The sequence below is a fragment of the Mytilus galloprovincialis genome, chromosome 7, assembly GCF_965363235.1.
Source record: "Mytilus galloprovincialis chromosome 7, xbMytGall1.hap1.1, whole genome shotgun sequence".
In the NCBI taxonomy this organism is placed as follows: Eukaryota; Metazoa; Mollusca; class Bivalvia; order Mytilida; family Mytilidae; genus Mytilus; species Mytilus galloprovincialis.
Window position 1 is genome coordinate 64,836,968 of NC_134844.1, and position 26,062 is coordinate 64,863,029.

Below are 26,062 nucleotides of genomic sequence, written 5' to 3' on the forward strand. Positions count from 1 at the left end.
GACGACGACAAGAAAATGACGACGACAAAAGAAAATGACGATGACTGTGAAGATGACAATGACGATGACGACGGAGATGATGATGTGATTTCGGGAAGTATTTTGATTTCAATGAATAAGACAATTCTTGCAAGGGTCACTGAAAAAAACCCATACATGATGATACTTCAACAATTATTGTTGTTGGGATTTGTCGAAAGCAGTTGTCATACCTTTCATTGGAAATATACTCATGATAATTTTTCCTAGACTTGAGTTATTAATTATTAATCTCAGGTGCGGATCCAGCAATCTTTAAAAGAAGGGTTTCCATCCAAGGATAAAAGGGGGTTCTAACCATACGTACCCATTCCAAAGCATTTTTTGAACGTGAAAAGAGGGGAACTCAACCCCTGCCCCCTCCCACACACACACACATTTTTGATCCGCCACTGAACCTTTCCAGAATTACTTCGTATTCAACGAAAGTAAAGTTCTCCGTCATTTCCCGGTGCATCTGTTTGCTTATTTTTGTTTCTAAATACAATTATACAGCCTTACAACTAAAATATATACACCCAAATAATTAATTAAGGGGGTTCGCGGGTCTAAATCATTTATATAGGATTTCTCTATATTTTTCTATAAATGAACTTTATCTTAAAGTTAATAGAAAAATAAAATAAAAAAGTGGGGTCACCGTTCATTTGCGCTCACAATCTGCCTTCGAAAGAAGCAAACATTTTGGTAAAAGTGTTTTTATTCTGTTGAAGTAATAGGAGAAATAAAGTTAATATCGAAATAAAAAAAGAAATTTATTACAGAAATCGCTCAAATTTTACAATAATTTAGTTTAAGTACAGCTTATATGGAAATTATATTAAAAAATATAGGTCACCGATGAGTTGAAAAAAATATTTCAATTTGAAAGCAAAAAAGTGGCATTTTTTCACCAAAGGGAGATAATTTGGAACTTTTTCAAAGATGTATACATTTTAAAGGTCATCTGGGGCCAACACGAATTGATTGTTTTGAATGATTTTTGTACCATATGATAAAGTAACAACTACAAAAGGTAACAAATAAAATTTGTAATGAAAAACAAATGTTTAATTTTTTTCTGAAATTTTTATACCCTCGAGCCTCCTTAAGCATCAGTAAGAGCTTTTTCCGATATCTATAGCAAACTTTAAGACAGAATCTTGAAAATCCTAATACATTCATCTTTTGAAAATCTTAAGTTTTTTATTGTTTTATCATATTCATCTTGTTTTTTGTCTCGAAGTTTACAATGACCACATCATTACAAACAGTATGAAAATAATTGACTTACGGACAGAAATATTGGTCAAGGTAAAATTCATGTTTGATGTTTTATTTTTACAAATTACCTGCCAAAGAAAAAATGTTCATATTTAATGTGAGTGGGTGGTCGTACAAAGCGTGTCTTCAAAAGAGAGGTTAAGCTGTTTTTTTTCAATTTTTTAAAGATAAAATGCGTGACAAAAACATACACTCAGTTTGAATCTGTCGTCTGTTTATCAAGAAGTGCTCACAGACGCCTGCGAATGGACCCCCCTTTTTATGAATATTTATTTTTGTGTCGTTTCCTCTGGTTGAGTAAATATTCTGTAATATTGTAACTTCTATTCACTTATATAATGTGTTCGTCCTCTTATCCATACGATATAACAATAACAATTATTATAGATTTCGACCCTTTATGGAAAATAATAATGGGTCAATACATAGAAAGAACACGTAAAGAAGCTGCAAATAAGTAAAATAATTCCAAAGTTTTTACACGCACAAAATAAAACCGAATGGCCACTACTCACCCTAAAATAATGGAAAAATGTAATATCTAGTAAATATTACATTTGCATTTGTCATGAATATGGTCTTAATATAATTCCCGATTCTTAGAGGCGCCGATCCCTTAAACATCAACTACTTGATTTGCACCTGTCACGAATGCACGAGTTTATTAACCACAGAAAGAACGTCTTAGTCTTTTACCTCGGGAATTAAAAGAAGATTGTTATCCCTCCATTCATATAGGTGCAGTCTACAGTGATATTGTTTGCCTTAAATTAGCGGAGAATAAAGGCTTTTTCCCCTGGAGAAAAATCCCGATTTGAAAAAAAATGGCTTAAAATTATTCCCAAAAAGTCAACTTTTTTCCCAAACAGTGCAGTCTCAGTAGTAATTGTGCATGAATAGAAACTGAAAAACACTCATTTAAACAATTTTCTTGCCTTAAATGACTATATGTGCACATTTGAGGGTCTATTTATGTATCATCACTGACAAAATGGGGTCTTATTTTTAAGCAGGGTTTGACAAAATGAAATTCATGGTTTATTTTAAATTTCCCAATTTGATGAAAATGACGCATATTTCCCAATAAAAAAAGGGGAGAGGTAGTTTTGAAAAAAGCAAACAATATCACTGGTCTATCGTGCTGTATTTAACGGTCTTTTCAAACTTATACTAAGACATTCATATTGATTTGATTAAAATATAACAAGACTGCACTTCATTTTGTGGTATTAAATTTGAGATAACGATTGAAATATTACATTTGTGAGACAGTGTTCAAATAAAATGATATATGCAGCCTTTTTGTAATTTCCTTTTGCGCCGTTATCTACGATAGAAACCGAGTTATGAGGAAAACAAACAAACATCGTATCCCGCTTGGAATTATTTAAGGTGTATTAGTACACGAACCAGATAAATGCATTAACATGTTGCAACCATGATATGCGTGCCGTACCCTTATCTGATAGTGTGCAGTCAAAACATATTGATCGTACCTGGAACATATCTAAGATATAAGGGTCTGGGGAAGGGGCTTTTTTCTTTAAACCATTTTCCCTATTCTTTATAATTAAGCAACCCAGTTTTCTCTATTTATTTTATTTTTTCGTCAATTTATTCTTTACTTTTAGCCAAACATATATGTAAATGTATTTCGAACTGTACTAAGTATTAACTTTTTTCGTGGCTTTTCCAAAGCTAGTAATTAGTTCACGAGGTTTACTGTAATTGTGTATTGTTAAAGGAGAATACGCATACATCGTTTTATTGATCGTACTTTGAAAATTCTCAGTAAATATAGCAATGCAATTCGAGATAAAACACATAAATATTTCATGTATATGTTCAGGAGCTTCAATGTTCACAGATTAATGTTTATACTTTTATAAAGCAGAATAAGCATGCGTTGTTTTAGTATATAATTACATTAGATGTATGTTGCATTATCGCTATTTTGTTCATTTTTCCTTTGATCTTTTTTTGTGATAATTTTCATATCATGCTTCTCGCTTGATATGGAAAAATTATCGCTTAAAACTAAGGAGGCCACGTGGTGTTGCTAACGAAATTGACATTGAAATTGACAACTTCGTCATAGGTAAAATAGCGATAAACAGATTATCATTGGTCATCTCAACTCCATTGCTTTTCTCACTTTCGCTGTACCAGCTCAAGTGAGAAAATCAATTTCGTTGAGATAATCAACGATAATCTATAATTATAATACGTTATTCTGATTGGCTAACGGCACCTCACATGTTATTCCATAAACAATTGCATGAGACAATAACATTTATCATGCATGATGACACGAGGTCCCACAATAAAGTGCACAGGTGAATTAAATAAAACTGGATAAACATCGTGTTTTTCATGATTCTAGCTAAAAAATGTAATTATAAGTATTGAATGCTTCTTTTTGTAACTTTATAGGGTTGTAAAAGCGTTGACCTTTCGAACATTTTTAGAATGAAGCGCTTCCGCGCTTCATACAAAATGTACTTCGGTCAACGCTTTTACACCCCAATAAATTTACAAAAAGAAGCATTCAATTCTTAAATGTTAAAATGTAAATTACACGTAATACTATTTGAATGATATTCATGATAATCCATACACCGGTGCCTCTATAGAATGCTCTACATTAATTTGTGGTTGATTGCTTGATGTCCAGTGGCAATTATTTCATGCATAGTAATGTGCTACAGTATGCAGTCATCATATACAAGCCCCTCCCTCCCTCTGCAAAAATTGCATAACAACTGCCTGGAGTCACTGTATCAATAGCCGGTCTCAGGTTTATCACTTTTCGAATGTTGTGGGACCCCCCCCCCCCTTTTAAATCTTTTTGTTGAGACCCTGCAATTTCTCTTCCCCCCTTTTAATCGTTTTGATAAGACCTTGCTATTTCTCGTTTCCCATGCGACATTAGTTTTAAAAATAAATTACCTTTATACTTTCATAATTTTTATTAATGATATGTCATTGTCAATTTCAACTTTGACCCTGCAGGTCACATGTACAATTAGCTATTACTTTGGTTAAACTTTACTTTAAGCGTAAGTCATATACGAGGTTTAAAAATAGCTTAAAAAGTAACATTAATTCACTGTCCTTGTCGTTAAAAAAATTTAATTGAATACAGATGCGTGACGTCGCGAAAAGGTATATTATACCGGGGTGGGGGAGGGCGTTCTGGTTATTCATGCAGGTAATTGCTTACCCTAACAGCCCATGTCAGAATAGCAAATCATATTTTACAAATATTCGATCCATTTTACAACACTCGTTTAATTACATCAAAGTCGCCCAGTTTAATTTGGATTTTTTTTACTATATTCCGTTTTCTCTCCCTCCCGACACTTTCAATAAATGATTAAAAGTATTCAATGTTGGTAGATCAATAAGGGGTCTGAAATTTGGAACAATCATTCTATGTTCTATTTCTTTTGGTAAAAATGGACAATAAGGCGCCTACCGAGCACAGCCCTGTTTTATTTCTTCAAACACAGCTCAGATTCAGTTCTTAAACATATGGTGGGAGACACTTCTATATCATTTAATTGAAGGTTTAATGGTTTTATATCATCGCTCAACTTGAGAATATGTTTACTAGTTTATTAACTGAAATGTAACAGTTTTACGGTATTTTTAAACTAGTCGTACTTTATAGTACCCTCGCTTGATGTATGTGTATTCACTTTATCTACCCTTTAAGCGTACTAAGATACAAAAAAGTAGTGATAAAGTTCGATTAAAGTGTGGAAAGGATTTTAGAAAATATAAATAATGAAGCTAATTTTCATAATCTTTTCAGCTTAAATACAAATATTGTCCTAAAATCAAACAGATCGATGAATTACGCATGTGTTTGAAATCTAGAGTATGCGCAGTGACGTCCACTAAGAAAATCAAAGGCGGGTTTTAGCAGGGATGTCATTTTCAACATTTTTAGTCGGAACAATTCTTAAAATATACTTTTGTGTTTTTATCATACTTTCTTTGTTGTCCACAGCAGGTAAGATTTTTATACGAAATTAACCGAAAAAAAATATTTACAAAATTAACTTACAAATATGCAATATAGACATTTTGTTTACTTAAAACGTATCTTCCGTCTGCAAAATTTAAAATTTGTGCGTAAATCAGGAAAGTGAAATATTGTTCGACCAGTGCATTTGTTTTACTTATACTGCATTAATGGCAAAAATTTTAATTTATCGAAATGTTATGCACATTTTGTTTTAAACAATGTGCATTAGTTATTATAAAAAAGAAGATGTGGTAGGATTGCCGATGAGACAACTGTCCACAAGAGACCAAAATGACACAGACATTAACAACTACAGTATAGGTCACAGTACGGCCTTCAACAATGAGCAAAGCCCATACCGCATAGTCACCTATACAAGGCCCCGAAATGACCAATGTAAAACAATTCAAACGAGAAAACTAACGGCCTTATTTGTATAAAAAAATGAACGAAAAACAAATATGTAACACATAAAAAAACGACAAACACTGAATTACAGGATCCTGACTTGGGACAGGCACATACATAAATAATGTGGCGAAGTTAAACATGTTCGCGGGATCCCAACCCTCCCCTAACCTGGGACAGTGGTATAACAGTACAAATAAGTGTTGATTAAAAGAAAAACTGAAACAAATTCGAAAAAGACAGGCATTTTGAGTCGCTGTCCATTCGTTTAATGTGTTTGAGCTTTTGATTTTACCCTTTGATTATAAAAGGGATTTTTTTTTTTGAATTTTCCTCAGAGTTCAGTATCTTTGTGATTTTACTTTTTAATGAGAGATTTTATCGTTGTTCAGTTGTTGGGTAGATAAAATCATTTTGGGAATAAAAGGCGTGTTTTGTTCTCTTTCACAGCGGAAATCTTAATTTTTCCATTTATTTTTTCTTAAACATAAAAAAAAGGAAGATGTGATATGATTGTAAATGAGACAACTCTCCACGGAGACCAAATGACATAGAATTTAACTACTATATGTACCCGTACGGCCTACAACAATGAGTAACGTCCCCAGTCCGAAGTAGCTGAAACAAATTGTACGCTCCTCATCCAACGTTATAAGCTCTTCGACAATAATTGTATGCTCAACGTCAAAATGTGTACGTTATCATCAAAATTTGTGCGCTTCTCGTCAAAGTTGTTCACTCATCGTCAAATATTGACCGCTCCTCGTCAAAACTTGTACGCTCCAAGTCAAAAGTTGTTTCCTCTTCGTCCTCGTCAAGAGTTTAACGCTCTTCGTCAAAAGTTGTATACTGTTCGTCAAGTTGTTCCCTATTCGTCAAAGTTGTACGATCCTTGCCAAAAGATGAGAACGACTACAGTCGCTATCAAATTACCTGGTACTAGTATGGTAAAATGTGAGAGAAAAAATTCTAAAGTATACAAAAAGACTGCTTATAAATCAATAAACGAAAAACCGTAATGAAAGCCAGTATATCCAATAAACAACAGCCACATGGTTGTATGCTCCTAGCTTGTGAAGTGGACGACAATCACCATCGACAACTGGATAACATAATTTTGGTAACACACGAAACAACTGGATTACTTAGTATAATGCTCCTTGTATGGTTAACAGCAATCCACGGCACCATTGGAATACATGCTACTGGTACGGTTTGCAGCAACCCACGAAACCACTGGATTACATACTGCTGGTACGGTTGACAGCAGCCCAAAAAAAACCACTGAAACCAAATATACCGGTACTACTGTTATGGTTGACGGAAACTCACCGAAACCACAGGATTACATGCTCCTGGGACGGTTTATAACAACCCACGAAATCATTGGATAATATTCTCCTTTACGGTGGACAGCAACTTACCTAACCAATGGATTGCATGCTTATTGTACAGTTGACAGTAACCAACGAACCAACTGGATAACATGATTCTGTTGCAGTTGACGACAACCTTCAAAACCACTGGATTGCATGCTCCTGGTTTGGTTGACATTAACTTAAGAATTCACTGGACAGCATGGTTTCAGCAAATCAATTCACGAAACAACTGAGTTACATGCTTCTTGGACGGTAAATAGCATCACACGAAAACCTTGGATTACAGCCTAAGGTTCGATTTAACCACAGGATTACGTGATCCTGGTACGGTTGACAGCAACCCTCGAACGCACTGGGTTATATGATCTTGCAATTGTTTACAGCAACCAACGAAACAATCGGATTACATGCTCCTATATCTAGTACCATTGTAAACTCTGTAATAAAAAAAAAACCACGACGATGTCAGACATATTCAGCATTAAGTGAAATTTGAATGAATGTCAAATAATTACTAAGGGAACAATTAACACACAACACTGGAAATGAAAATGGGGAATGTATCGAAGAGACAACAACCCGACCAAAGAGCAGACAACAGCCGAAGTCCACCAATGGGTCTTCAATGCAGCGAAAAACTTACTCACGCGGAGGCGTGCTACAGCTGGCCACTAAACAAAAATGTATACTATTTCAGTGATAACGAACGTTATATTAAACTCCGAAATATACACAAGAAACTGAATTTAAAAATCATACAAGACTAACAAAGACCAGGGGCTCCTAACTTGGGACAGGCGCAAAAGTGAGGCGGGGTTAAACATGTTTTGTGAGATCTCAACCCACCCCTATACCTCTAGCCAATGTAGAAAAAAACAAACACACAACAATTCGCACAGTAAAAGTCAGTTCAAAAGAGGTCTGAGATTTCTAGGATTTAAAACAGAATGCATATCATTGGAAAATAGTATCACAAATTAGTGAAATTACGCATCACGCCATAGAAAGATCCAAATAGAACGGAATGAGGGGGACAGACGTTAGGGAACAATTCTTATCCTCACGTTGGTTTAATAGCGTAACATTTAGGCTTGGACCCTTACCCTAACAAATAGGTTAGCACCTAAACTCAAATGAAATCATAGTATTTTCTTGGGAAGTGAATGAGCGACAGAAAATGATATTCAAAACCAAATACAACAGGTTTTTTTGAAGTTCGGCTTAATGCTTTTAACATTTTGACTTTTATGCTAGTAATTCTTCAATTATTTAAGTTAACATGCTGTTATTCAAGACTGAATAACAATTTACTGTTTGTGGTATTTTTTACTGAAATTGTCCCGTTTCTGGACAATGTTTAAATACTTCGCTTCGCACTAAGAGGGTTAAGAAGACCAAACAAATAGCAACTTATATTTTATTTTATTTTTCAACGGCATTAAAAACAAATATGAAAGGAGAAGTCTTAGTTCAAAAGTTGTACATGCATCGTAAAAACCTGTTCGCCTTTCCACCATCTGTAAGTTCCTCGTCAAAGGTTGTATATATCAATGGCTCTTTTGCGCCAAGAGATTGGGCCAAACGCCAACACTTCGATATACCTTCTATCATTTACAATCATACCGCATTTTCCCATCACAATTTTAGATTTTCATACCCAATAATTATATTAGTTAAACTTCGAGTCGGGATTGTCGGTTAGAAGTTTCGTGTGCTCAATTTTCATATAAGAAACGACAACAATTACAACACTTTTTTTTTAGTAAACATGATTTCAAAGTTGTTAAAGATCGTTAATCAATTCAATAGCAGTAAACATGGAGGTTTAAATTATTTTTTTTTGATATGGTAACAAACAGAGAAACAGAGGAACTGAATTAATTATGATGGGTACAATGCCAGTTGAGTTTCGGATTCCGATTAAGGGAGAAAGGGGGAATGAACCATCGTTTTTGCTTGACAACTAACAATTTTGAATGGTGACCACCTGTTCATATGACTTACATGTACATTGTCCCCCTTTTTTAATGGCTAGATCTCCTAACAACAAGCAGGGGATAACATATTTTTGAGATGTGGCAACGGTTATAAAGAGTGAAAATGTGGGGATGTGGGATACTGAGAGAGGCCGGGTGTTAAAATAGGTTCTTTGAAAATAATAAGGTAAAAGGTTGGGATTACAACAAAAGTAGGATTTCAAAAATGACCACCCCAGTGTCTCGCGGTCTCTCACCTCAAACATGGTATAAATTCAACTTGATATGGTCTAGAGACCTGATATACACTCAAGAAAATTCTGAATTGACGTTAGACCATCAGTTCGTTTACCTATAACTCCCGTTTCGAATGCTATTGATCTTAAGAGAAATTATTAGCATAAAGGTATCTGAAACTGATGACATAAATAAGTTTCATACCACGGTAGTAGAAATTAGGAGTTAGATCATTGGTACAAAGGGTCCTCTAACTACCAAAGGGTTAGAAAGGACTATGCCAATTTTCAATATTGGGAATCAAAAAGATACTGTTGATTACTAGTATATAATGTTTTGCTAAGCGTCCAGTAGCAAATATTTCATGCTTGTTCATAACGATTGAATGCAATTGTGATTTTATAATATAATATACCGATATATAGAATTCAATCTTTTTATTGATTTCTATTTTACGTTATTTTATGTAATTTTTGCCATTTGCATCAAAATATGCAAAAGAAAAACTAGTTTTAAACCCGCCATACTTTCTATGTTCGTATTCTTATCCCAAGCCAGGGACATGTTTATAAAGCGCAACGTATTTGATAAAACAACTACTTCATTATGCTTTCAGATAATTTCTGAGCATTTAATTATAAAATGAAATAACTTAAGTTAGTTTAAATTGAATGTCAGTATTATAATACAGTTGAGAATATGAAAATCTTTCTGTTTATGTAGCTACGACTATTTCTTTTAACACTTATTCGACCATAACAAATTACTTACCGAAAATGTTAATTGCGTTCTGTCATCTCTGGTGACTTTTCTCAAACTGTTGAAACTTAGACAAGGCCTATAACCTAAAAATGCATTAGTCCTCTTTATAGTTAGACCTATATTGTTAAAACAGAGCATCCCTCTAGAGTCCTTGTCTTTAAAGTCTTCTCGGGAAAAAAAACTATATCAGCATACTGCATGGACTGTACTCGTGTTTTCTGTGTCGGCTGCTGCAGAGGACCATAATATCCACGTGTCAAGTCAGATATTCTTGTTATTTTGCCGGTTTCTGCTACAAAGAAGTATACTTTAGCATGATGGTGTTATTTCAGTGTCTTTTCGGAAAAAATAACTTCAGCACGCTGCATAAACTGCATTCGCGTTTTATGTGTTGGCTGCTTAAAAGGTTCCTGTTATTTTGTCTGTCTCTGTTACAAGGAAGTGTACTTTAGCATGATGGTGTTATTTTTATATTATAAGTTGAACATCAAAGATTGCGTAATACTGTTTCATAAATCGTCTGTTTCACTTCTTGAAGTACCTACTTATAAATCATATATTCTAATATGTCAATAATGAACGCGATTGTTCTAGACCCTGCCGACTAAAACTGGTTGAATTCAGTAAATCAAATATGTTGCGCAAACAGTGCTCGAGTTATATAGCTGTTCTCAAACCGTGTATTTCAGCAAAGCATGTACTTTTAAAGTTTCTGAAAGGAGTCTAGTATTATATCAAATGTATGTATGTAAAAAAATATTCATCTAAAAAATATAAAACATGTACCAAATGACAACAATTAAAGTTGCAATTATGAGTATTATCCCACCCAGGCATAGATTGCCGTATCCGTATTTGGAACAATGTTTTGACATTTCTGTTTTAACCAATAGGCTTCGTATACTTGAATTTGACTTCGGACTGTTTTGATTCTAGCATCGCTGGTTAATCTTGTGTAGACGAAACGCGTGTCTGACGTACCAAATTATATTCCTGATAAGTTTTATAGGTTTGGGTTAGTGAAGAAAAAAGTTTAAGTTCATTAGTCTGTATTCATTTGGGTTGACCAAGATCTTTGAAATGACTTTACATTTGACGCTGGATATCATCAGCAATTGACTTTATAAATATAGATGAGGCTAAACAAAGTCTTTATCATTTGCTCCTAAGTCAAGAGTCTGTAATTCAGTGGTTGTTGTTTGTTTCTTTACATATCATATATATGTATATTTCGTTTATTGTTATATACACAAACCAGGCTGTAAGTTTTCTCTTTTGAATTGTTTTACTTTTGTCATTTCGGGGTCTTGTATAGCTTACTTTGCTATATAAAATTTGCCCATTGTTGAAAACCGTATGGTGACCAATAATTGACTTGTTAACTTATATTATTTTTTGGTCTCTTTTAGAGAGATAGGCAATCGTACCAATTTTTTCATTTAAAAATTTGCAATTTTTGTATACAAAAAAAAGTAAAAACACAAAAATACTAAACACCGAGGAAAATTCGAAAAGGAAAGTCCCAAATCAAATGGCAAATTCAAAAGTTCAAACACATCAAACGAATGGATAACAACTGTCATATTCCTGACTTGATACAGGCATTTTCTTATGTAGAAAATGGTGGATTGAACCTGGTTTTAAAGCTATCTAAACCTCTCACTTGTTTGACAGACGCATCAAATTCCATTATATTGTCAACGATGTGTGAACAAAACAAACAAAAACAGTAGGCAAAAATGTCACAACTAGGGGTAAATAGTCTAAACGCGTTTTTTTTTCATTTCACAAAAATGCGTAAAATTTCGGTTTACGATTTTAGGTATATAACGAAGCCTCTCTTACACAGACATGACTGTATTGTTTTCGAAAGGATTTGCTAATTTTTAGAGTATGGCCCTGACATGGTGAAATAAATACAGTACACATATTTCATTCTACAATCTATATAGTACATGAAATTAACACATTGCCTGCAACTTTATCCTAAATCACAAAAAAGCAAATAAACATTAAGAAGCCTCAAGGAGAATGCGGTCACGTACATATTGACCTGATTTTAGCCTCGCTTTGAGGACAAAGTTCCGTATTTATTGCTAACGAGTTTTAACTAGCGACAAACTAGTATGGTTAGTAGTATGTGGACCTGACATAATACATCATTGTTTTTAAAAGAGAGGTGTTATAAAAGTAAAAGAGAGGTTTCTCTATATCTCGTCGCATTAATCGTTTTAAGATTTGTTTCTATTACTGATCAGAGGCGGATTTAAGGGGTGCCCAGGGGGCCCGGGCCTTCCCTTTTTGGGAAAAAATTTGGTTGCTTATATAGGGAATCACTGAAGCGTGACTGGAGCGGGCCCCCTCTTAGGTCAGTCAGTGGGCCCCCACTTATGAAAATTTCTGGATCCGCCACTGCTGATTGTATTTTAGACTGAAGAAAACGATGTATTAATTGGTCTAAATTGTCATAATCGGTTATTCTTCATGTGTTTTGTTTCATGTTTTACAAATTACTGATTGGATAATGTTTCTGCATATGACAGGTCGACATCGGAATCTTTTTTTAGGTTTTTTCCTAGAATTCCTAAGTATTTTGTTAGATAAAATTGATAAATTGATTTCATTTATTGTTATTTGTTTATTTTTAGACTTCTTGTAATTTAGATGATCTTAAGATATACATTTGAATATGTTATATAAAAAAATGTGAGAATTCGAGTCAAATAAGTGAATACGAATTATTTTGACAGCTTAAGGTTTTTTGTTTGCATTCAGCGTTTTCTGTTTTCTCCTCTAAGTCTATCTAAAATGCCATGTTATCGGTTATCAGTATTTCAATATCTCTCTTTTTTTTTTGAAATACTTGATCTCTAGATATATTACTCTTTGAAAAATACCGTAATAAGTTTTGTACAAAATGGTTCCCCTCTTTTTCCCCCTTGAATATCTTTCTTTTTTCTTTTTAAAAATACTTTTTTTCTCAAGATTTGCCACGATATATTCCTCTTTGAAGTCAACACCCGGCATTATAATCTATCTATCGTCCATGATGTTTGCATTTCTCAACGTTCAAGTAAATCTAGCAAAATGTTTTACGATTTATCTAATTTTAAACTTGTGACTCAATATTATTGATTTGTCTTTACTAAACGTGTTATCTATGTTTGTTCTTTTCAATTGCATTTTAACACACCCAGTACAGTCACCCGGACATTAATTTATAAACATGACAAACGCGTTGAAAGATTATCAGTTGAATAGTGTTTTAAAATACATGTACTTTATATAGTCAGTTCAAATGAGTTATAAATACAGAGATAAGTCGGGATCGATTTTCGTTAATACACATGTCTGTCTTGAAATATCTGCCAATGTCAATGTCCTTTTAGCCGTCTAGGGTCCTTAGTGAGATAAATAAATATTCTTATCATATCTTTAGTACTTAAAAGATGTACGAATTTTATATGTATAATAATAGCAGGATGTCTGAGTCGGTTATTCATTATTTTGACCAATATCAATATATGCACTCGAATACTCATATCAAGACCCCGTATTTAACTTCCAAGGAATTTGTTATAGTCAAAAACAATAGATAAAATATCTGATAAATATATCTTTATTTGCAATTTTCCATATTGGCCCTGGTACTAGCCCTTGTCCCATATCAGCCCTCTGGCTTGTTATGGGAATGGAAGCGCAGAAAAATGTGCTTAGAACAAAGCTTTAAAATCCCAATAAGATAACAAAATGAAGCATCCAAGTCTTATATGTAGGATGTTTGGTATACGATTAAAATGAAACAGCAACACAATACATAAACCTACTTGCATCTTGAAAACAAAAACAAAAAATCACCGGAACTAAAAACATACATGTTTTATGGATGTAAAATTGTTGGCGTTAACTTTTTTGTTTTGGGGTTGTTCCTTATGACCGAACATCCGTGATTCATTAAAATGCTCATCTTCGCTAACCAAAGGTTTACGATCCTGTTGGGGCCGGGAGGGGGATAAATTCGTATACCTTATCTAGCGAACATGTACAATGTCGTCATAATACATGTTAATTTAGTATGGTTAGAAACATTATGTTATTGACAATTTGTTGTTCTCTTTATAACTATCTATAAGATGTACTTGCTTTCTGATTAAAGTATTTTGATTTTAAAAATATTTTATTCATGACGTTATGAAAAGAATTGAGCATCAGACACAGCCTATAAAAGCTCTCTCCATATTACATGTACACGGTATAATTCAAATATTAAACAACTGTATTTAAACAAAAATTTAATATAGTGGAAAATGCATGCTACTTATGAGCACACACGAGCAAATATGTTTACAGTGTTACTTACTAAATGTAAAGTATATTTTAATGTTGGCAATTGCTCATCATTTATTCAAGTACCTTGAAACATGCAAATATCCTTATAAGTCGTTAAAATATATATATATATGGCTTGGAAGAGACACTTAGCTGGCATAGTGGAATAAATGAATTGATGAAAGTATAATCATTATACATTACAGAGGCAATTGGCTGTTGGCAGTGTGGTGTATTTTTTAGAGGTATAAGAGACGAGTGTAATCTAGCCGACAGACAATATTTCAACTGTACTGCTTGCCTCAAGACATATACCAAAACACATCTTCATGATTCTTGGAATAAATTTCGATGTGAGTAGCTTATATTTGATCCAGTTAATTGTCATAAATGATATAGATAATAAATAAAAAGGTATGTATATATAGTCTATCATTTATGACAAATCACGGTCAAAGAAATATAAACATCTGAAAAATCTTGAATTAATGGAGAAATCGTGACCAAATTTGGTTATGATGAAATTTGACGAGTCTCATGCATGGAAACGAGACTTTAAACAAAATATTATAATTTTCGGAGCATATCACCATGAAAATGAGAAATTGAATTTCATAAAGAATGTTCAAATTCTGTTTATTGTCAATATAAAAAAGAAGATTTGGTATGATTGCCAATGAGACAACTCTCCACAAGAAACCAAATGACACAGAAATTAACAACTGTAGGTCATCATACGGCCTTCAACAATGAGCAAAGCCCATAACGCATAGTAAGCTAAAACTTTATTTAAAAATTTGAAATATTAAAGTATATGTTCCTAACGGAATGAAAGATATAAAATGTGTGTTCAAACAGGAACAAATATTATGACATTGCCAAGTTATAACAAAGTTTCCAGTGAAAAGTCAATATACGTTGACAACATATCTATTGGCTTTGAAAGTGAAAAAAATCCTGTCAACATATCATTAAAACCTCTGTGTATAAAATTACAGACTATATTTTCACACTTCTACAATTTCAACATCAACCATACAATTATGTAAAATTGCCAGTTGTTTCTCTCGATGATTCATAAAATGACTATTAAAAGGGAGATAAGTCTTGATACTTGGACAATGTCCCGTTCACTATACTCAACCAAACTGGGTCTATTGTCTTTTAACTTAAAGTTGGTCATTCTTGCATGTCACATAGTATAGACATAAGAGGGTCTTGATTTGGGATTTTTTTCTTAATTTTTCTTTAACATAAATTAGGTTTTCCTTTATTTCCTATTTGGCCCCATTATTATCTATTGCCTTATTCTTTAATATTTTAGCACCCTGATCATTATCTATTCATTAATTTTGTTTACCCTTTTTCACTTTTTAAATACTATGGCACATTTTTCTCTATTCTATAAAATGCATCTGGACTTTCATATAATTTTAGACATAGAAAATTACAACTAATTTATAATTTCAGACACGGAAAAGGTATCAAAGACTTGTGTTCGTAGAAATTCATACAAAAAGAGTGCTGGGTGTTATGGTAAGACGTCTGCTGGTGGCTATATGAAGCAGTGCTATTGTTACGAAGAATTCTGTAATAGTGGAACTCAGCTGGGATACAATTTTTACGTGGTAGCAGCCTTCACTCTACTCTTCAAAATTAATTTATTATAATTGTTAAACATTACAGTGACGCGTACAAAAGGCAGGATAAAAGCTTAGTTTAAGAATTTTTTTTAAATACAGAGCGTTGTTAATATTTCTAACTGGATATAAAAGCAAAACTGTATTAATAGTCTGTACTTCTGAAAGCTGGCATTTTTTACTTAATTTTGAACAACGGAACTTAAATCAGTGCAACTTTATAGAGAAAGAAAGTCGTGGATTTATCGTAAGTATATATAATTAAATGACCTGTTTACCCAAATAAAACAAGTGACATACTTTAACAGGGCATGTATAGAAATATTGTTGAAATTACAAATTTTAACAAACATTCCACGATTTTTCAAAAAAGCTATGATAAGCATTCTTTGTGTAGCATTTCATAAAGTATTTTACCTTTAAATGTTAATTCTTTGATTGTTGTTCGGTTTCTTCACGTCTGGTATCAAATGTATCATGCAAAGTCAGAACAAGGATTTTTTTTAACAGATCCAAACACTGATCCCAAACAAACAAACACCATAAATAAATAAAGAAGAAAGAAATAAACAGGTTTTGCAAATTTAGTCAATCGGTAGGACACTTTGACTGTCACTGGAAGAAAATAGCATTTTCTGGGTAGGAGTGGACATGTATGAGGGTAGTAATGGGGGATACCTTCAGGACGAAAAACGGTAAAAGTTCTTGCCAAATGACGTTATCGGTAACTTTTGGTGCATGTCGATAAAATGCACACTTTCTTTTAGACGATAAAAAAATAATCGTCTGATTTTGACGAATCACGTAATCCCCCCCCAATGACGGTAACGATAATTTAAAAAAAAAAACTCTGAAGAATCACGATAAGGATATTTTGACGAATCACAATATTTTGACGAATCACGATAAAGATATTTTGACGAATCACGGTAACATTCTAACCAATTTGACGGTAAGTCCGGTAACGGAAGTTGAAAATGCCGTTTGACTCCTGACGGTAACGGGTATTACTACCCTCATGTCGCGTATACACGTACTTTGAATTTCCCAACGTTCATTTTTGCGTCCATATGATTTGGATATCGTTATATATAGATATATATATATTATATATATGCATTTGGTCGGACGTTCATCAAAAATTACTAAAGATATACTAATCAACTTGTAACAAAAAGTCAGTACAGGAACTTGAAGCACCTGTAACCTGGGAACAGTATATCTAACTGTAGTTAATATAAACGAGTCTAAATTGAAAACTACGTTCAAACCTATGATTGCGTTGGATAAAAACCGCAATTTTTATACGTGTGCATGTAAAACAAATTTCGTTGTAGAAGGGTCTAAATACAGCACAAACAACATTTTCCAAAAGACCAAAAAAAGTGAAGAAGTATATTTAAAAAAAAACGCATTTGACTAACTGATGTTCTTTTACCCTGCTGCATGACTGCCATTCGCGATTGCCAAATAAAATTGATCACAAGATGTAACAAAATGGATGATCTTATATTTAATATAAATTTAATACTAAACAGAAAACAATTAACTTGTGGCCACGATGTTATGCCACAACCCTAAGGTGTTAATATTTTTTGTAGTTAATATATATATATATATGTTCCTGCTGTAACTCAGTCTTGCAGTTTATTTATTGTTTAAATATAATTTAATGCTAGGATAATTATGTAATTGCATGACATGTGAGAATTCCTCTGGTAGAAACATATTTTAGACACAACTAGCTATTACTATTAAATGCGTGTGTGTAACTCCCTTATGAGAATTTGTAAAAAATTCATTTGGAAAAATGTATTTTATAAGTTATTTGTTTGTGTTTAATACCGGTCATGCAGTGGTGTTCCAAAATTTTAATATTTATCAGAATATTTATAAATTTGTATAACATGTATAAACCGAACAAGAAACTTATTGCGACAATTTTTCAATCATATAGCCAAAGAGAATTTGAAACATGTTACATAACTAGAAAATATTCCAAAATGAGTCAAATTCGTGTCATACTAGGGGGAGATAACTCATCGCCAGATGTCGCTTATAACACAGGTGTAATGAAATTTCAAAGAAATTTGGACCGAAAATGACAGAAAATCAAACGTTTATATCTTTATTTCTATTGCTGCTTATATACATCAACGAAGGTAAACTTTTGAGATTGCAAATTTACGATATATTGTGGAATAAAGCTTCTAAAAGTTGCGCCAAGACGTATTGTTTACATCCCCCCTTTTTTACCTGACCCGTCAGGTGTGTTTTTGAATTTCAAAACTATTTATGATTAACTACAATATACACGGCGAGGTTTGTGAATTGCACATGACATATTATGTATCTTTTCTAAATCCCTTGAAATATACAGTCAATTGGCTTCGAAAAAGGCAAAACACCTGTAAGAAATTCATTTCCGGTTTTGATCTGAAACAAGTTGTCGACTATATTTGACATGAAATGTATAGTTTTCTATAGAGTAAAATTAATGTTACTGTTCATGATATACTTACATTTTTATCATTAAAGGTTAAAATTTCTTTTAAACAGAAAGTCCTTGTAGTTGTAAAACAAACAAAAAAAAACATGTTGGTCATTTTGTTTCCTGTTTGTTATGATCAGGTTGTGGACAATCACCCAAATAGGTCATTATAAACCAGTTGGGTGTAAATTTGAAAATTTTTCAGCTTTAAAATTTTTGAAATGAGGGAAAATATTGAAAAGTGCTTTTGTTTAGGTCATTCATCAGTGACTTTTCTAGAGGTAATTACATGTAAATGGCTTGATTGAGCCCTATTAGAGATCAAACTAAATTAAACAACCGATTTTAAATATTCAGAAAAGTTGCTAACCAAATGTTTTGTCTTTTATGTAAACCCAACCTGTATATATAATATATAGATATAAGAAGATGTGGTATGAGTGCCAATGTCACAATTTGTAAAAGAAAAACCATTAAATATTGTAGGTCAAAAGTACGGTCTTCAACACATAGCCTAGACTTGCTCACACCGAAAACAGCAAGCTATAAAAGGGCTACCAAAATGTCTAGTGTAAAACTTCTAACCATGCTAAGAGGGAAACCAACAGTCTTATCAACTGTATATAACAAACTATAAACACCTATGAATCATATCAACAAACAACAACTAATTACATCAGGTTCCTGACTTAGGACAGGTGAAAAAAAATGCTGCAGCGTGTTTAAAAATTTAAATATGTACCAACCTTCACCCTTACCAGTAACAATAGTATTACATCACAACATAGAAAGACACACTTTAAAATATCAATTTAAATTGAAACTTAATCAAAAGACACATTAATATACAAGTGGACATAAATTGAATGAATAAATGTGATTAATGACACAATGTAAATACATCCTATGAATGTCAAAAAAAGAAATTTGTTAGAGCTTATTTCCTAATGCATGTTGAGCAAGACTTTGGTTAGCTTGCTTGCTTTGATTGTATATTGTACAATTGAAATTTGGATCATGTCCAATCAAATTTAAGTATTATATATACAGGTTTAACTATGGTTATATATATTGTTTGGAGATGTCAATCTTAATATCAAAGCTTAAGCAAACAAAGCAATCAAGCCAACAAGTAGTTTTACTCTACAAGCATTAGGAAATTAGCTCTAAACATTTTTATTCTGTTTTTCAGTAACCTCTTTACAATGTTATGAATGTCAAGCAAAAGATGACCAAAGATGTAATGATCCATTCACACCGGCGGATATGAACAATATTGGTGGAATGCAGGAATGCAGCGATGATTATACCCATTGTATCAAATTTAAAACATTACAATATTTATCAGATTCTGGATATGTCACAGGAACATGGAGAGGTAAGCTAAGAGTTGAAAAATACATGCATTACATTTATAATACCTCATGTCAAATTACTAGATTTCAATTGGTTAAGACAAGGGTTATAATTTACACTATCCCATGTCTAAAGGGGTGACAATTATCTGAATGTCACCACATTGTACAGACCAATTTTGTTTTAGAGTAAATGACAAATTCACAATGAATTTATTTTATAAGATAATGCTCAATTTTTACATTTGTAATCAGACTTTTTTCTTTGTAGACTGTCAACCTTAAAAAAAAACCATCTTGCTTCACTGTGCTTATTGAACTACTAACTGTTATTTTTATATATTATACATTTTGTACATGACGTCACATCATAGTAAATTACTTTCAATTCAAAAGACACTAATGACGGAACGTTCAGTATAATAAATTAAATTATACAACAGATAAAGTTATAGAGAATACTGTTATTACTACTGAGAAACATTGTCAACCTTGGCTTTGACTTGGTTGAAAAAATTTTCTTCTGGTAAGGTGTGCAATGTTTTCCTGGGGTAACAATCTGCTAGATCACCCTCTCAGCTAAGTGTTAATTATATATTATCACACATTCAGCATTTTGTTCAGGGATGAATACATGTGTGCATAAAGAGGGGTTTGTAATGTGGGTTCTTCAATTCTTAATTCTATCAATTTTAGATAATTTTTTCTCTATTTTACCCTCTATTTCTCACATCCCTAAAGCATGGCTTTCCCCTCAAATGTTAAGTAAAGCATGCAGACTCATGATACTTTTTCACATTACAAACTAACAGACCAATCAATTTATTAAACTAATACAAATGTCTGTATGCAGATTTTTAACACCTGTCTATATATTTTTCCAGATGTACAAGTTGTATCAAGATTTTGTGTCAAAAGACCTGGTAAAAAAGATGGATGTTTCTGGAAACGATCAGCAGGAGGATTTTATTTTGAGTGTCTATGCAGCTCCGATGGTTGTAACAGTGGAAGGACTATCATGCCAAATTTTATAGCGATCATTGTAGCAATACTTGTGGCTGTGTTCTTGTCGAAAAGATCTTAACTTGACACATTTAAAATCATATGTATAACTTCATTGTTCATAATATTGTAAATAGAAACATATCAAAATCATAGATTTTTATTGCTTATTGATTACACAGAATGGGTTATCTCATTTAGGGGGAGGGATGGGATAATTTGTATACAAATTTACAATGTACATGTGGAAATTATCCCAAGTCTGATAATTACTCAGGTTTTCATAAACATAGACAAAATTTATTGCTATTCAGAGGTATTTTAGACACCTTTCTGTGAATGATTACTTTTTGTTTATTTTTTGGATATTATACTTAAAATATGTACAATTTTTTGTTATCTGTTTTCTTTGGATGTTTTGTACACTGCTGATTGAAATCGAGGCTCACATATTTTGATTGTAAATATTGCAGCATTGCAATTTTCATTTTTTTAATTTGATGAAGAAAAAAATTGTCAAAATCTAAACAAATGCTTTCTTAAAAATAAAGCTATGAAACCATGATGTCAGTCAAATTCTGAATAATGTAAAACATACCACTTTATCAAAGTAAAACATTGGTATAGTTTGAATTTTTAGTTGTAATAATTTTTAGTCAAGTTTCTTTAAAAAATTCAGACTCAAAGTGCCTTCATGCTAGAAACATATACCTTATCCTTTATGTTATGTGAATCAAAAAATGTTTATAAGTTTTCATAGTCATACTTTTCTGTATAGGTGATTTGCATTCAATAATTTAAAACCATGCACAAGGGGAAATAACTCATTATGCATGGATCTTTATTATCTGCTTATAAAAAAACAAAAAACTCAAAACTCCACAAATAAACTAAAATTTAATTTTCTCAGAAATCATCTAACTTGAAAGAAATTCATATATCAGATTGTTAACATTTTTGGATATACATGTATAATCAAAATAAAATTTCATGATCTTTTTGGAGACAAATGTAATCTGATTTGTAAATATGTATTTCTATGAATAAGCAAGAAGTGCCATTTAATTTTTATTGATTTATATTTTATTGTACATATTTGTTTGTAATATAAACCATTAAAAGGGAATAATAACTGGTTGTGTCCACTAAGTGCTTTTATTTAAAGGTTGTGAGCAGTAGCTAGTTGCAAAATTTCTTGGAGATTTAAAAATCTGAGGTGTGCAAATCTAACCATTAAACATTTCATCTGCTGCCAATATTATGATTTTGATTCGAAATTCGGAAGCTGTTTTAAAAATAAAATAATGTATAATTTTAACACAAAAGTGTCAGTGTCATTCTTACTAGAAAATCACTATATTTTCATTGGGATTTGAAGGAAAAAAATGACTAGAAAAATATATCTTTTTCAAAAATGGAAGATTTAAAAAATTGAAGTTCCAGTCATATGTAGTGTCACCATCTTAAAAACCAGTCATATGTATACATGTATTAAGAATTTTTTATCAGATAATGTATCTTCATTTTAGCAGATTAAGCAGATTAGGTAGGTACCAGTCATTTGTAGGAAGTTTTTACATTCAAGGTACCAGTTTGCAAAATATTATTTCATGATTTTTACTTTTTTTAATCATTGTTAATTATAATATACATATCAAAGAGCGAATTCTAAATAGATTAAAATCTATTTTTATAGCATTTTGTAAAGTTGCATTTCATAATGATGTGTATATATAAAATTACATCTTCATTTTTTTTTATATACTATATGTACATTCCAAGACATTTTATATTATATATGCAAATAAAACTACAATTTTACATATTTATATTTAGTTTATTCTTATCTAATCCAATATTGCCCTGAACATGCATGACTTATTTGCCACAGGATGTTAAGCAACCAACAATCAATCAATCTTATCTAATTCAAAAGAGTTTTAGCAGTCAAATGGGTTTTCTCGTTTAAATGGTTTTACACTAGTAATTTTTAGGGGCCCTTTATAGCTTGCAGTTAGGTGTGGGCCAAGGATCTGTGTTGAAGACTGTACCTTGACCTATAATGGTTTACCACATCTTCTATTATGTACAATTATAATGCTTTAATATAAGCAGGAGACCTGCATTTGTGTTGAATCTCAGGAGTACTTTGATTCAGATTTTTTTCATTCAATACTTTAGATTCACGTTTCAGCATATGATAACTTGATATAACCAAATACCAATAGCTTAATCATGAGCAACAATGCACCACTGTGTACCCAAATGTAACAAGATTGGAACTAAAGCAACACAAAATTTCACATTGAAAATGAAAAAAATAATTTTACTAGAACATTCCAATGAAACCACAGGCATTAAGAGTATGTTCTGTTGAAGGATGAATTTTTGTTAAAAGTTTTTATGACTGGAGAATTACAGGAAAGGTATAAAAAGTAATTGGTATTTGGTGACAGGACAGCCCTCCCAAGTTTTTTCCAAAGTCCGTCATTTTTTGTTTTCTGTTTTTCTGTATACTATGAATATACATATACTATACACTTGGAAAAAAGTATTGCAACACCAAATTGAAATTGAAATTAGAAAAACACTCTTTATTTTTTTGTGATATAATTTGTTAAAATAGAACAAGTTAAACATTATTTAAATATCACCTGAGTTTAATCAATAAATATCGACTCGATAAGTTCTTATCTGCACATGCAGCTACTGTACCCGTAAACAGCAAAAAAGATGTTTTTATTTACATTGTTTCCAACACTTTAAACAACCAAGTTTATAAAGTTATGTGATTGACACCTTGTAATGGGTCCTCCACAACTCTTAACTGCAGCAAACGGCAGATTATCAGCATGAGAGAAGCGGGAGTGTCGCTTTGACAACCGTACGTATTGTTGGTCATCACTATTCCACTATTAGTCGTTTTGAGAATAAAAATCAGGCAATAAACGATGTTAAAGACCTTCCGAGATCAAGAAGACCCCCTATACCATAATCAAGCATAATGAAGGTTGGTCAGAAGGAAACCCATTGTATACAATACAATCATAAAACGAAAGTGGTGAGCATACAGGAGCCTTTTAACAAGAACTGTTCGAGATCAACCCATCACTACTGGTTATCGTTTGAAAAGACCATTTCACGAACCTTTGCTTACGAACAGAAACACAAGTGTCTGTATCAAATGTAGTGCAGAGCGCGCCAAAATTGAAAATTAGCATCGTGGAGGAAGATCCATTGTTCCAATGGAATTCGATTCATCTTTCTTGGCCTAATTATAGCCCGACTTTAAACCATATCGAGCATATATTGGACATTATTGGGCGTAAATGGCGCGAAAGGACACCCAGTTAAAATACGTCATGAAATAAACAATGTCCTTCATCAGAAATGTTTGCTGCTACCTTAGCAACAAATTAGTCGATTTATGGCAGGAATCAGAAGACGTTAAACGGCGGTTATCCGTTTGAATGGAGGCTGCGCACAAAGTACTAATTCTTGGCGTATAATGATCATCCATGATGTCAACAATCATCTTAAGATTAATTTTGAAATGCCTGACATTGTAAAGTTCCACTACAGTAAAAGTTGTAAAATGCATTTTTTTGTACAAAAAACACTTCATTTTGTTATTAAAATTGTGGTTAGATAAATATTTTTTTTTCAAACATTTTTTGTTCGTTTTAAGGCCAATGTTATCATAAACTATTTTTCAATATTATTTTACAAATATTTTATGATATTCCATCCAAAATAAGAGGCTGATTTTTCAAGTTTTAAAAAATCAAGGTGTTGCAATACTTTTTTCCATGTGTATATAAATAGTGTATTTACTATCCTAGCCATATATAGTCATTATAGAGACTCCTTATATAATATATATCGGTGACAGCCGCGGATAGTAAACTTGGAATTGATAGTAAATAGCAAATACCCTTTCTTTATAGTATATGTATGATCTTAGTATACAGAAATACGTGAAATTATTGTCATGTCCCGAAGTAATTATGAAAATTATTTGTGATTTAAAAGTCCGAAAATTTGTTGTTTTCTGATACCCATATAATAAGGAGATGTAGTACAATCAACGTTAGTAAGACAACTATCTATCATAGTACAAAAACAATTAAAAGATCACTATACAGTCTCAAGCAATGAGTAAAACCCATACCGTAGAGCATCTATAGTCTGCTGTAAAGAACCCTGACATGACAAAATGTTAAACATTTTAAAGGAGAAAAATGAGGTCCTGATTTATGACAAAACAAAGACCACCAACAACCACAGAATTGAAGGTTTCTAATGCACACATCAAGAATGTGAAGAGTTTGATATACTTTCGTTAACTTTACTTTGCCTCAACCAAATGTTAAAACAACCAAATGTTATAAAATTCATACACTATGTTTATTACCACAAAACATAAATCATGTCGAAATAGGGTGATGCTTTTTTACCAATCATGAGTTATGTCCCTTTATAAAATTACAATTTTTTTCTTTTCATTTTTCTAACTTTTCTTCACCAAATGCTAAGAAACATACACCATGTGCTTTACCACAAAACACAGATGAAGATTGAATTTGGGTGGCATCACTTTTACTATTTATGTCCCTATATAACACTATTAGCATCATCCTTGTCCTATGAACACACTCTCCATTTATTTTACATTTAATCATTTATTTTATATTTAATCACCCAGGGGCCTTTTAAAGCCTTCTTTAGAGCATGAGTTTTACTCATTGTGGAAAGCAATTCTGTAACCTGTAGATGTTTACATTCATGTTTGCTGAACTTTGGTGGAGTTCCCTCATTGGCATCATACCACCTAACATTTATATAAAACAATATTTTTAACTGATTAAATGGAGCAGGATATTTCCTGAAGCTGTATCCTTACACATATGAAGTATGATTGACAATAGAGGTGTATCATTCACTTTTTTTTAATTGAAATTGGTGCACACAATTAAATGGATAAACTATAAGGCTCTGTAGACAAACTTGCATGAAGAATAAGATATATGTATTGTGTCAGTAATGACTTCACAGATGGATTCATGACAAAACTGTGTTTTGGTGATGGTGATCGATGCGTTTGCAAATATTTATACTTTACTGAACACTCTTGAAGTTAACAATATA

The 26,062-nt window shown here is 32.3% G+C and overlaps 2 protein-coding genes across 2 annotated transcripts; both read left to right on the forward strand.

Annotated features, from left to right (window-relative positions):
* The first annotated feature begins 5,126 nt into the window (after positions 1–5,126).
* LOC143083483 (uncharacterized) lies at positions 5,127–16,307 on the forward strand. Its single transcript, XM_076259741.1, has 3 exons — positions 5,127–5,320; positions 14,633–14,779; positions 15,897–16,307. Exons 1-3 carry the CDS (start codon positions 5,236–5,238, stop codon positions 16,094–16,096), a joined length of 432 nt encoding a protein of 143 aa, XP_076115856.1. The 5' UTR covers positions 5,127–5,235; the 3' UTR covers positions 16,097–16,307.
* A 1,779-nt stretch (positions 16,308–18,086) lies between these two features.
* Positions 18,087–22,743, forward strand: LOC143083482 (uncharacterized). Its single transcript, XM_076259740.1, has 3 exons — positions 18,087–18,228; positions 19,750–19,935; positions 20,797–22,743. The coding sequence occupies exons 1-3, from the start codon at positions 18,168–18,170 to the stop codon at positions 20,994–20,996; spliced, it is 447 nt and encodes a 148-aa protein (XP_076115855.1). The 5' UTR covers positions 18,087–18,167; the 3' UTR covers positions 20,997–22,743.
* The last annotated feature ends 3,319 nt before the right edge of the window (positions 22,744–26,062 follow it).

Bases quoted from the DNA above. Each gene is read 5' to 3' on its own strand.
- LOC143083483 (XM_076259741.1), top strand. From the start codon at position 5,236: ATGTCATTTTCAACATTTTTAGTCGGAACAATTCTTAAAATATACTTT. The intron at 5,321-14,632 runs GTAAGATTTTTA...TATACATTACAG, and splicing joins TTCTTTGTTGTCCACAGCAG to AGGCAATTGGCTGTTGGCAG. The intron at 14,780-15,896 runs GTGAGTAGCTTA...TTATAATTTCAG, and splicing joins TTCTTGGAATAAATTTCGAT to ACACGGAAAAGGTATCAAAG.
- LOC143083482 (XM_076259740.1), top strand. From the start codon at position 18,168: ATGACAGAAAATCAAACGTTTATATCTTTATTTCTATTGCTGCTTATA. The intron at 18,229-19,749 runs GTAAACTTTTGA...TCTGTTTTTCAG, and splicing joins GCTTATATACATCAACGAAG to TAACCTCTTTACAATGTTAT. The intron at 19,936-20,796 runs GTAAGCTAAGAG...ATATTTTTCCAG, and splicing joins TGTCACAGGAACATGGAGAG to ATGTACAAGTTGTATCAAGA.